The sequence below is a fragment of the Triturus cristatus genome, chromosome 7, assembly GCF_964204655.1.
Source record: "Triturus cristatus chromosome 7, aTriCri1.1, whole genome shotgun sequence".
In the NCBI taxonomy this organism is placed as follows: Eukaryota; Metazoa; Chordata; class Amphibia; order Caudata; family Salamandridae; genus Triturus; species Triturus cristatus.
In genome coordinates, this window is record NC_140590.1 from 791,895,220 (window position 1) to 791,908,686 (window position 13,467).

Genomic DNA, 13,467 nt, shown 5'->3' on the forward strand with positions numbered 1-13,467 from the left:
TTGTCTCGTGTTTGTATGCCGCGTGTATGTATGAGTTATTAGAGTGGTAGTATGTCATGGGTAGGGATTCTAGGTTCTAGGTTCTAGAGTGTGAGTGAGACGGGTGCTGGAGTTGGAAAGGAGTAGTTGTGTTCCCTGGCGCTCGCCTGTTCCTGTATTCGACTTTCATTTAATAAACAACCTATGTTCTCTCAACCTGCTTCATCTCTTCACTTCACTCACGTCCTCTTTTGATCTCTCTCCAAAGATGTTTGATGCTTGATGACAAGTTTTGGTGGTTATTGTTCAAATGGGTGGGAGAGGCCAAGCAGGGCTCTGTCAGAATGTTTGGCTCTGCCTTTGACCATGGGGACTGGCAAGACAAAATGGAGCTGGGCCTGCAGTTCAGATATTGTCTTTTTGCATTCCAATTAAGGGGCAGATTTACAAGCCCCTTGCGACAACTTTACGCCGCCGTTGCGTCACTTCTATGACGCAGTGGCGTAGTAAACAATGCACCACGTTGCAACAGATTTACAACGTGACACATCTAGGAAGATGCGTCACGTTGTAAAGCCCTGTGCTACATTATACCTGCGTCAGGTATAATGTATGTAGGGTGGGCGTTCCGACGTGAGAAAGCCTCGTAAAAGTGACGCAGTGAAATCTACAAGATTTCACGGAGTCCCTTTTACAACGCCACTGCGTCAAATCCTTATACATGCTTGAAGCAGGCGTAAGGAATGACGCAGCATGTTAGGAATAGGCATACCTAACCATGGCTGGAGTTGCGTCGTGCTTGCGACACGACCCCAGCAATGCGCTGCCTGTATGCCAAAAGATGCGTCACGCATCTATCTATCCTTGCGCCACGGTGCGCCGTATTGTAAATGCTACGCATCCATAGTGACTCAAGGTTTTTTTTACAGGACGCAAATGAACTGACGCATTTCTGCTAATATGCAGAGATGCGCCAGTTGTTGTATATCTGCCCCTTAGGGCGTCCCGTCCCATTAACGCGTCCCGTAAAAAAACCTTTGCACCACCATGGATGTGACGCATTTACAATGCGGCGCACCGTGGCGCAAGGATAGACAGATACGTGACGCATCTTTTGGCCTCCAGGTAGCGCATTGCTGGAGTCATGTCGCAAGCATAACGCAACTCCAGCAATGGTTAGGTATGTCATTTGGCGTTGCAGCGTGCGCAATGTAATTCATTTGATTTATTTATCTATTTCCTCAGTCCGTTCGGTCGTATGCCGGACTTTACTACCCCCCACCCTGTCCCTCCTCCGCCCCCCCTCACCGTCCCGCAGCACTCCCTCGAGGAGCCGCCACTGAGGGCCTCATTTTCCTTAACCGTCAAAATTAAGAGCACCATTAAATAACTGAGATCAGGAGATGCCCTTTGCAAACACCTTTCTTGTACGTGATTTAACAGGCAATAATGTTGCTCTGTTAACAAAAACATAAGCCAAGGGGCACATGACAACTGACTGTTCCCTTGGTTCGCTCATGGCTGTGTTGCCAGGAATGTTTCTAAGCTCATGTTCATAAACTTTCATTTTTAATAAACACTACTCAAAACGGTACATAGCTTAATATATTAAACTGAAACACTTCCGAGTGCTAAAGAAACACACTTTTTCGATTTTTAAAATCTTTATAGTAGGGCGTTTTGTTGTTTAATTTACATACATAATAATTCAATGGCTTGACTTGTTCTTTGACTTTTAGGTCCAAGCCAGACTCCAGGCTTACCATGCCCTCTAATTTGCGTGGTTACCAACCTCTAATCGGTCGTAAATTCAGATTTCATATGTTCCACATGCTTTGACCTCTTAATGAGAATTTGTTGTTTTATTCTGCGAGTCCTGAGGAAGACAGCCAAATACAGGAGGCTTCAGGGCCGGACTGGGAAACACAATCGGCCCTGGCAAAGTGCTCTGCCGGCCCCCTCCCCCCAGGGATGGGGGTGGGGGCGGGTGCCGACGAGCTCTTTGCAAGGGCGGTTTTCGGCCGATTTTATTACAGGGCCGATTTTGCACCTATGCTGCAAAAACGGCCCTCCAGGGGCCTGAAACCGGCCCCCACCCGTACGGCGCACCGGGAAATTGCCCGGTGCCCGCCACGGCCAGTCCGGCCCTGGGAGGCTTGCCGATCTATAGACTACGTTTTCTGGATTGATTGACCATCTTGAATTAAAATACTACTAAAATACTACTAAGAGCACGAATATATGATGGTACTTAGCAGACCATTACTTCGCAAGCTTTACTACTATGTTTTTACATCGCAAATACCATTACTACGCAAGATTTAAAGGTGCATGCTTTTAGTTCGCAAATACATTAAAAAGTATTAAATATGCATTTACTTCGCAGTATATTGCTAAGTATACAACTTCTACGCATTTTTGACTCTTTTACCCTTACCCTCATACACTACATTACCCTTCACTACCCAAACACCACTACACTACCCTAAAACACTACCCTACACTACACAAACATCACAACACTACCCTTAACCCAAATACACTACCCTACACTACATAAACACAACCCTAAAACCTAAAAGACAACCTCCTGCACGACCACTACCCTAAACACAAATACAGTACTCTACACTACATAAACACAACCCTAAAACCTAAAAGACAACCCCCTGCACCACAACACTACTCTAAACCCAAATACACTACTCTACACTACATAAACACAACATTAAAACCTAAAAGACAACCCCCTGCACGACCACTACCCTAAACCCAAATACACTACTCTTACACTACATCAACACAACCCTAAAACCTAAAAGACAACCCCCTGCACAACCCCAAAAACTACACTGCCCCTCTTACCTCTCTCTCTCCTCGTGGTCCCTCGCTTCACCGTGCTTCCTCTCTTCTCCTGCTTCAGGCGTTGTCAGAGCTGCACGTCGTTGTTTGGAAATGGAAGCGCCTCCTTTTCCAAACAACGATGTGAATAGTCAGCAAAGTAATTGACTTTGCTAAGTGACAGTATATGCAAAGTAGAAGCATGCAAACTTAAAGCATGCGAAGTAAAAGATTCTGCTAAGTAAAAAATGTGTAGCAATAATAAGTCGTAGTAGTGGCCGCAAAGTAATGGTAGATTACCTACCTGATCAGCTTCCAGTTTATGATTGTTGTATTACTGAACTATTACTACAGAGGTGATATTTTTACCCAGACAGTAGCAGATAAACTGGGGAAAGGTTTTCATTTGCAACTTGGAAAAAATATTTAAATGTAATTCACGGGGGAAGGGGGGGAGACAGTGAGTCCTCCTGTGTCATGAAAAGGTTTTGCTTCAGTATTCATGTAAATTCATGTGACTGCACACTCATTCTTCTTAAAGGAGCATTTATTTTAAGAGGACACTCGGAGTACAGAAACCCCACTTCACATCCGTTTTGAGGTCTGATGTCTTTACTCGTACAGTACCCCCCAGCGAGGCAGTTCGGGATATGTAATGTACAGTACTATTCCGCAGTGCTACTTCTTGGTGGAAAGAGGTGCTTCTGTAGCCCCATGTTGTGGGCACAAAGCAATCCCAAAAGTGAAGATCCCTTCTAAAACATATCTGGAATACACAGACTTAAAGAGGCGTACATTTTAATACAAGAAGTGGGCACATATATATTTGTGTTTTGCTGAGAGCAACGTTGTATGTTTTAAACTATTTTATTCTGGGGGTTAGAAAGGACAACGTTAATAAAACGGTGTTCCATGTAAGACTAATCATTATTTGTTGATGAGCTACATTTTCAATAGAATCCGGTGAATACGTTTCCTTTTTACAGAGCCGTTGAGTCCCTTTTATTATCAGCGTCTTAAAATGAAAACGTATCACAATATTACTGATGCGGAATATGTTGCATAATGACACATAATTAGGCTTATTTTGCCACATTATTTATTCTAGCCTGCCTCATAATTTGGTCCTCTGTTGCCGCATAATTCTAGCAGCCCTGTTTGTAATAAAGGGCCATTTTTAGGTCAAGCCTGTAACAGCGCGCATGCGCTGTTCTGGCGAAGACTCATGTAGGGGCTTTCAGAAATGGCTTCTGATGCTTGCACACGCTGCGTGTGTGCTTTTACTTTTGCCCCAGGCTATTGGCCTTTGCGTGCGTCTTTTTAACAAAGACAGCACGCAATTGGCCAAAGGCGGGCGCATTGCTCCGCCCATGGCGTATTGGTGGCGGTTACCCACACTGGCCACATCTGTTTTCAATTTTCATGCCCAGACACGGGCACGATAATTGAAAACAGATCGCTCGCTGTGGCGCACACCACTCGCGGGCTTGTTTCCCTGAAATGGTTCACCCGCTGGGTCTGCACTGGACGGTGCATTAATTGCCTTCACAGCCACTTGCCATGGTGTGATCTTGTTCAAAACGTCTTGCCGCCGCCACCCATTCTCTCCCCCAGCATTTAGTTTCTTGTTTCAAAACTTGTTTAATGCTCCTGTTGTGTGTACGTAAGAGCTGCCGTTGCTTTCTCTTGTCCCAGGGGCATTTCATTTAGCTTTCGAGGGGTGAAGCATCACCCTTTACACTCTATCCGTGTTCTGTGTATGCCTTGTTTTTGTTGATCTGTTGACATTGTTTAACTTTTTCCCCGTTGTGACTTGTGCACTTCTGTGCGGTTCTACCGAAGAGGGCACACGGTTTGAATTTGTTTCCGTACCCTTAAAGGCACGGAAAGCAAGAGCATCTCCAAACAATAACCTACATGTCTTTATATTGTGTCTATAAGCGGTAAAGAGTAGAGCATAGCTTCTAACTGAACAAACCCATTTGGCGTGCCTAGCAACGATGTACATTACGTGAAAGGCATGTCAAGCGGCCCTCTGAACACGTCCTCTGACTACCCCCACCTGTGTTGCTTTATGGTTGCCATCTCCTTCTGTTTTGTTTTTCTGGAGTGTTAGATTGATGTCAAGTGTGAGCGCACCCAGTGCCCTCCAAGAGCGTCCGATTGTGACGGAGGGACTCAACTCTGAGCAGTGCTGATATTGGAAAAAAAATAATACATTTGGAATCCGTTAATTGGCTGTTAAGGTGTGGCATAGAAAAGAGAAGATGTCTCACGGCTAAACTCATGGGAAACAAGGATTTGCAATGCGATAGGTCTCGCATTTATGCGAGTTTGAGATATTGACATTGCAAATAACAATGACTTTTATTTTTGTTTTTGTTTTAAAAACATAAATATAAGGCATTGTCATTTACAATGCCATTAGCTTAAACTCGGGTTACTGCGAGACCTATTGCATTGCAAATGCTTGTTCTTATGGTGATGTCTGAAGTGAAATTAATTGGGGTCTGCTTAACAACAACCAGTGCATTTGTAATCATGTGGCGAACCTTTCTTGTGCAATTTGGATTGGATGAGGGTATATTCTCAAAGGACTGCCTTTTCACCCAGTGGTCAGACAGCATGTTAACATCTCGTTCAGTTCCAGCCTCTCAGCGGGTGTTCCTGTTTAAAAACAATCTTAGATAAGAGGAAGCATTACATCTGCTTTGTTCTCATTTTTTCTAGTCTGTGGAATTCTTACGTAAATGCAGCTCAAAGTTCACGGATCAAGGGAGTTTTCTGATGGTTTCTGCTGTCCTGAGAGCTGCGTGCGTGGCCCGGCAGGCAGAGGAGCACTTACCCAACACCCTTCGTGCGAGCTCTGCAAAGTAGGTTTTCTTTGCTGATATGCTGTGTACACAACAGATGCAAAGGTGAATGTCACTGTCAACAGTAGATCTGCATCGTGCATGTGCTGCGAGTTGCAGTGTTCTCCCAGGTGAAAGGTGCTACGTCTTGTGCCACGCCTACTCCAGGCTACAAAGGCAAGGAAGGTGCTGGGACCAGGGCTCGCCCCGGGCTCCAGTGGTGCAGCCAGTGTGTCATGGGCCTTTGTGTAAGGAAGCAAGTGGGGCTCCTGGCTGCTGGTTTAACTGCGAAATACAGCAATAATAAGGGGTCAGGGGGCCCTTCAGGCCTCTGAGCCCTGGTGCCACTGCACCTGCTGCAGCTAAGGAAGCTATACCCCAGCAGGGGGCGTAGAGTTAACACTATGTAACACCAGTCATTAGAGGCTTCTAGTGTAAAGTGGGAGAGGCTAGGAGCGTAGCTATCTACAGGGAAGCAGGGTATGAGGGTTCCAGTGCCAAACCAGGGGATAGTGGCCCATTTCCTTGCTGGCATTATGACCCTGGCACCCTTGCTATGCCACTAGATGAGGCGTCTACAACTAGGGTGCCTCCCAGCTGGTTTTATACCAGCATGACCGGTATTTAATGTCCCTGCCAGTACAAAAATTAGAAAAATCACCTAAAGCCGGTATTTTTCCCCCTTATCAGTGCATACTTTAAACAGTAAATGTAGGAAGAGAACACTTTCAAATGTGTTCTACAGCTGCCTGAATGACCCCTGAATGATAATTAAAATAAACATAGGCAGAAACCGCATGCTAAAAATGATCACAGACACTTTTATAGGAAGTTCTATTCAAGAATTACGCCTAGCCCTTTGCAGAATGTTAAAACGCAAACAGATGACCAGAATTTTTCGTTGGAAAGGTGCAACCATACCTAGAAGTTGGTGCCATTCACATTATCCTCCATCTTGTTTTTATTGCAGTGATTTTCTCTGTTAATGCTGAAACTGCAAGTACCAGGGTATTAGAAATCAGATGCCAGGCAAGGGTGCAAACGATCTGTCCTATGACATAGAGGCCTACATAAATATTGGTCTAAATAGCATTACCTGGATATATAAGTCCACCCAACCATAGGCAAAATAAAATGAGAACCATTTTTCCAGGTTAATCCTGGAAACAAGATGATCTTGGAGCACTGCAGATATGATCTGACTAGGTATGCTGGTAAAGTAGGCGTAGAAGATATTCCTTCTGCTGACCAAGGAACATGGGGCCTTCTGTACAAAGCCCTTTTGGGATTGCAAACACTGCAATTCACAAACTCACAGGGTTTGTTACAGCACAGAGGCTTTTCACATAGTGACAAGGGACTTTTACGTGTCAGAAAAGACTTTCTGCATGGGGCGTGGCTTGGAAAGCCATCATAGTGGACACCACTTAGACGAGCGTTGTCTCGCCAAGTCCAAAATCCGACAGTATCCGCATTGAATTTTCATCAGACGGACTGCACAACAGTTGCCCTTGTGGAGGGACCTCCGGGCGACAATCCGGTGCCGGGGAGCAGAATGCCAGAGTGCACGAGAACTCAACCCCGAGATGGAGCAGCCCTGGTCCTACTTCTATGGCCTGTGACGCTCTGTGACCCAATCCACCAGCATAGGAGCCAGGGCTAGAGTGCTTGACCCGCCGGGGACCTGCGTGGAAGAATTAAATAGACCCGGACCCCCTGGGGGTGCAGTGAGGCGGACAGAGCAGCGGTGTGTAATGGCTGGTCCCTGCTGACTGGTCCCGCTGAGGCCTAGGTTGGGATGGGTGGAGACGGTGTACACACGGCGGCACTCCCACTCGGGAAGCGAAGCTGGACGGGCAGGCTCTCCTTGGAGGAGTCAGCCCAGCAGCAGGCTTGAAGACCTCTACAGACAGCCAGGACATACCCCATCACCCGCTACACCTGTAGGGCACATGTGGCCTATGAGGCCAGACAGGGAACTTTGACCCCCCCCCCACCCCCACCCTCCAGCCCCCGGGAGCCCAGGCAGAGGCCTAGTGTGTCTTCACGCAACTGGCCGCAGTGCGGGCCCAGTCTGTGAGATGCCGGGGGTGGGAGGGGGCCCTGTGCCTATTCCCCCCCCCGAGCATGGTAGTGACCTGGGGCCGGGCTCCAGACGGTGAAACTTGCCACTTGGACACCCAGTGTGAGACTGGATTGGATGGCGCCCAGGGCCCTCCCCCTAAATTTTACTAAAGGGAAAATAACGCAGGCGACTACACAAGAGAGCCAAGACGAGGGCGGGGGCTGGGGGTCCGGCGAGTGTGATCTCCTTAGGGGGTCCACTTAGCGGTTCTTCCTTAGGTTGCAGAAGCAGCCGAGCTGGGCCTGGTGCGGCTTGTGGACTGACTGTTTCCGTGAGGCCAGGCCCGCAGTGTCCAGCCCCGACATCCTCTAAGGAGGTGTCTAGAGAAGCCAGCGGAGCTGCAAGGTGGTCGCCTCTGTTGGGAGGCAGCTGGGAAAGTAACGCCCAGCCTCCGGGCCCTTTCTTCTGCCATCATGTCAAAGGATAAATGATCCGGCCCCTCCACAAAGCAAAGTACGTCCTCCACTAAGCAAAGTACGTTGGACCAGTATTCCACAGCCCTTGGAGGGGCTAGTAATTTTGATGGGGGGGGGCATTCCAGTTAAAGCCGCCCTGCTTGCGCAACACATTGGATGTCAAGATCAGCGCAGTGGGCTCAGAAGTCTCCTTCCTCCAGCAGGACCTCAGGAAAGCTGTCGACTGCATTACTGAGGCTGAAACTAAAGTATCATCTGTCAAGGACACGGTCACATCATTACAACAAAAAGTTAATAAACTCACAGTGGTGACACAAGAACTTGCCTCGCGGGTAGAGGATGCGGAGAGCCAAGCTAGGCGGAACAACCTATGCCTTATTGGATTTCCGGAGGGATGCTAGGGTGGATTAATGGAGGGCTTTCTAACACAATGGCTAAGATGGCTAAGATAATGGCTCCTTATCCTTCTGCTTCATGGTGGAGCGAGCCCACCGAGCTCTCATAAGGAAGCCCCCGCGCCCCCAAGAGAACAGCCCAGACCAGTCATTGCTAAACTGCTGAACTATATGGATTGAGGCACTATCCTTCAATTTGTCAGGGGCCATGGGTATAAATTAATATATGACTCTCATGCTACCTTGATCTTCCCCAACTATACCCGACTTGTGCAGCAACAGCGTCGGTCATTTGCTGCGGCCATGCGCAGGCTCCAAGAACTAAACATTCAATACATGCTGTTATACCCGGCACAGATGAGAGTCATTTATAAGTCAAAATCCTTATTCTTCCACTCGTCAGAAGGGATCTTCACATGGACCGAGGAGTCTATCCACCTCAAACAGCACTCTCCACCTCCAATGGAATCAGACTCCTCACAGGGCAATCAAAGAAACCGCCTGAAGAAATCAACCTCCAAAAGATGGCACAGGTCTAGCTCTAACTGGCGCTTCCAGACACAAGGGGAAGACTCATGACTGTAACAGGGACGTCGCCCAGCACCCTGCCACAGGATCCTGATTTGGATGCTTATTGTCTTAGTCTGCATGGTCTGCCCTTGGATAATCACCAGGCGTGGGAACCTTGACAGGTGTTTCCTGTACCCCCTGAGAAACTATGGTTAAAGACATTAGGGCCCGAGAGCTTCCTGACCATGACAGATACTTCATGTTGGCTGAGTTATTGGCCTGGGGGGAGGTGGGAAAGGGTATTATATTTAGTTCTACCAAAGTTAGTACAGGTTAGGCACAGGCACGATGACACCGCAGGCTCTACACACTTACTCTGCACATGGCAGTTCTCCTGAAACACAGATGGCCGCACCTACCACTAATACTCTACTGGGAGAGCTTAACATTGTGACATGGCACGCCCGTGTGGGTCTAGACAAAATTAAGCGGGGAGCTGTCTTAAAGCAAGCCAAACGACTAGAGGTGGGCATACTCCTCTTCCAAGAAACTCACATGATGGGTAATAGAGCACCATGCCCAGCTCGCTACGTTTTTGACCAGGTATTTCATTCAGAGTTTGTTCGTGGGTCACGGGGTACGGCAATCCTATTACACCGTAGGGTCCCATATAAACTCTCCAAAGTTTGGTCTGACACCGGCGGGAGGTACACCATTGCTGCTTGCACAGTGTATGGAGAACCACTGACCCTGGGAACTTTCTACACCCCCCCTCCTCTGGGACAAGCATTTGTAGACAAAGTCATATGCCTCTGGGGGGGATCTTCCAGACGGTTTAACAGTAATGGGAGGCGACTGGAATGACAAAATGGTGACCATTGATTGATGGCGAGAGGTGGGCCCAGGGCACCAAACAGGAGAATTTAAACTGCACTACTTGGCCTCTGTCCTGGGGTGGTAAGATGCATGGTATGCTTATCCAGCTGAGCCAGGCTTCATCTTCCTCACAGCGGCACTAGGGTCACTCTCAAGGCTAGACTACCTATTCTTCCACTTGCACACATCCATAGGGCCAGGACGGTGTCCATCCTGCCCAAGGGGCTCTCAGACCATTCTCCGGTAACACTAAAGCTGCATATAGGACCTCAAAACCCCCCTTTTAGATGGCGAATGTTGCCCTGGCACCTGCGGGACACAGCCTATCAAATCACCCTCCGGCAAGCACTCACTGATTATTTAGAGTCCAATGTAGACACCTCCTCTACGGGCACAATATTATGGGAAGCCCTTAAACCCACGATACGGGGTATAATTATCAGCTACCGTACGGGAGAGAAACGCCACCACCTCGCACAAGTGGTGGACTTTGAAACCCACCAGCGTGCTCTGGAGGCCGAGGTACGGGAGGGCAAGGGCACCAAAGCCAAGCACTGTCTCCTCCTCGCACAACAGCAACTGCACCACTTGCTTGCAAACGAAGCCCAACAAGTGGGGCAAGCGTCCCGATCCAGAATATATCAATGGGGAGACAAATCGAGCAGGATGCTGCATCGTCTTTGTCAAGCAGTGCAGTCGCTCACCCCGGTGCCTGTACTGAGAAACACAGAGGGGATCCTATGCACTACCCCCTGTTCCGTTACCCAGGCATTCCCATCCTATCACTAGACTTTACACGTGAAACGGGAAACTATATCCCCAGACCAAATCAGTGAATTCCTGAGAGATATACCACCAAAATCACTACCCGATAATATCTGTGAACAGCTTGATGAACCAATCATGGTCGAGAAACTCGGTGCTGCCATATCAGGCATACGCCCTGGCCGCGCACCAGGTCCCACTGGATTCCTGAGCAAATTTTTACGATCTCATTAGGCCTGCCCCTCTTAAATGCACTCCATGAATCCCTGGAACAACATATCCTCCCTCCAGACTGGCAGCATGCCGAAATTGTGGTGTTCCTCAAACCTGGGAACCCTCCCGGGAAACCCTCCTCATACCGCCCTATCTCCCTTTAAAATTTTGAATCTTAACTCCTGGGCAAGGTCCTTGCCAATCGCTTTCGAGCACACATCCATAAGCCCTTGATTCCAGACCAAGCAGGCTTCATGCCGTACAGATCCACCCGACATATTATCAGGCGAGTTCACCAGACCTGTGCTTGATGCCAATCCAGTTACTGCTAACGATAAGTTCAATAACTGGCTTGAATCTTCACTAGACTTGGTGGTCCCCAAAAAATGGAGGACCAATAAGAAAGGATCCAATAGAGTAGCATGGTACTCCCCAAAGCTAAGAGAGATGAAGCAAAAGTGTAAACGTTTGGAGAGAAGATGGAGGACAGATTTCTCCACCCTCAAGAAAATTAAATATAGAGAGGCTATTAAAGCATGTAAGGTAGAGAAAGAAGTTCTCAATCCTCGTACTACGAAAAAAGGATCACCTCAGCCTCTAACTCCCCTCAGGAACTTTTTCGCATTGAGAAATCTCTTCTTAATCCTTCCTTGCCCTCTTCTCTACCTGATGACACCTTAGTGCACTGCAACAACTTGGCAGTATTCTTTTTTTTTTTTAAATCCAAGATATTCTTTATTCCCCTTGTCCTCAGTCCATCAAAATTCTTTACCTTCGATTAACCAGCCTCTAAACCAAGACTGCACCCTAGCGGAAATTCCTCCCATGGACTTGAATTTCCTAAAAAAACACCTCAACCAACTGAAATCTGACTCCCCTAGAGATGCGGCCCCCCAACTATTTTAAATCAGGCCTGTGATATGATCTCTCCAACAATACTGGACCGGATCAATATGTCATTCTGTTCTGGGCTCATTCCCCCGCTATGGAAACGAGCTATGGTCAAAACTCTTCTGAAAACAACGAATCTGGATCCAGAAGTGTTTGCAAACTACCGTCCGATTTTGCTTTTGCCAGGGATTGCGAAAATTGCCGAAAATATGTAAATTCTACTCTCTCTTCCTTTTTGGAGAAGAATGAATGTTTTCATCCTTCACAAACTGGCTTTAGACCACAACAAGGCACGGAGACTGCCCTGTTGGTTGTGGTAGAAGAAGCCAGAAAAACCTGGATGTCAGAGGCTCCACAGCAATTGTTCCCTTAGATCTTAGCGCGGCCTTTGACACGGTTAACCATCAACTACTTATCCAGAGACTCAGTGAGGTAGGAGTGAGAGAGAAGGCACTTAAGTGGCTGGAGTCCTTTTTAGAGGATAGATCATTTCAAGTTTTTGAGGATAGATTTATCTCTGAAAGTATGCCACTGAGGTGTGGGGTTCCTCAGGGTTTATCCCTGAGCCCCACACTTTTTAATGTTTACGTGAGCCTCCTGGCTGAGGTTGTTAAGCCTTTTGGCATTCAGATTATCACGTATGCGGATGACACTCAGCTGATTGTCTCCCTTAGTCAACGTGATAAAACTGAAACTGATCTAGGGGGCTGTCTCAAAAGGGTATCTGTCTGGATGGAAAACTCTTATCTGAAACTTAATGGGGCTAAAACAGAGGTGATGTTTCTGGGCAAAGCCTCCCCCCTGAATGCTAGTTCATTCTGGCCCAGGTGTCTGGGTCCAATGCCCCCTTCTAAAGAACAGATTAAGAGCCTTGGTGTCTGGTTGGACCACAATCTAAACTTTAAGGAACAAGCACGTAAAGTGGCAGGGAGTTGTTACGGGATTTTGAAGATGATGAGGAAAATCCTCACCCTACTGCCTTTTAATGCCAGGAGACTGTTGGTTCGAGCGTTGATTCTCTCTCGACTTGATTATGCCAATGTTCTTTATTTGGGATCTCCTTGTTCAACTATCAAAAAATTGCAGACGGTACAGAATTGTGCTGCACGCCTCCTTACGCAGGCCCCCAATCAGGAGTCTGCAAGGCCTTCTATTGCCACCCTCTATTGGCTCCCTGTCGCGGAAAGGGTTCAGTTTAAAGCATTGTGCATCACTCATAAGACAATGGCATCTAAGGGCCCACCCATTGTCCGGTCAATCATCTCCCCTTACTGTCCCAATAGGTCCCTGCATTCAGGGAATACGTTTCTTGCAGTAGTTCTCAGGATAAAAAGGTCCCGGTGTGGTGGACGTCTGTTCGCCTATAACGCTGCAAAATTGTGGAACCAGCTACCTGATCATATTAGTCTTGAGGATAACTATTTGACCTTTCGAAAAATTCTGAAAACTTTTCTGTTTCCGTGAAGAGCATCTTCAGTTCTACGATGACTCCGCTTCTAGCGCTGGGAGGCCTTCTGGTAGCCATGCGCTTTAGAAATGCAGATTCATTCATTCATTCACAATGCCATTGCGAAGGCCCCAGAACTTGGTCGCCCTGCAGCCCT

General features: G+C 47.6%; 1 protein-coding gene and 1 long non-coding RNA gene across 3 annotated transcripts in view; one reads left to right on the forward strand and one right to left on the reverse strand.

The window, feature by feature from the left end:
* Positions 1–13,467, reverse strand: part of LOC146810581 (uncharacterized) — a 250,969-nt gene that overhangs the window by 207,957 nt on the left and 29,545 nt on the right. The gene's annotated exons all lie outside the window — the stretch shown is intronic.
* Positions 1–13,467, forward strand: part of FAXDC2 (fatty acid hydroxylase domain containing 2) — a 162,699-nt gene that overhangs the window by 14,696 nt on the left and 134,536 nt on the right. The window contains exon 2 of one of the 2 annotated variants that reach the window (XM_085617630.1): positions 5,551–5,693. The exons of the other annotated variant lie outside the window; for it this stretch is intronic. Coding sequence (XP_085473756.1) covers positions 5,571–5,693 — 123 coding nt within the window. The 5' untranslated portion in view covers positions 5,551–5,570. The remainder of the gene's footprint in view (positions 1–5,550; positions 5,694–13,467) is intronic. 2 annotated transcript variants of the gene reach the window in all.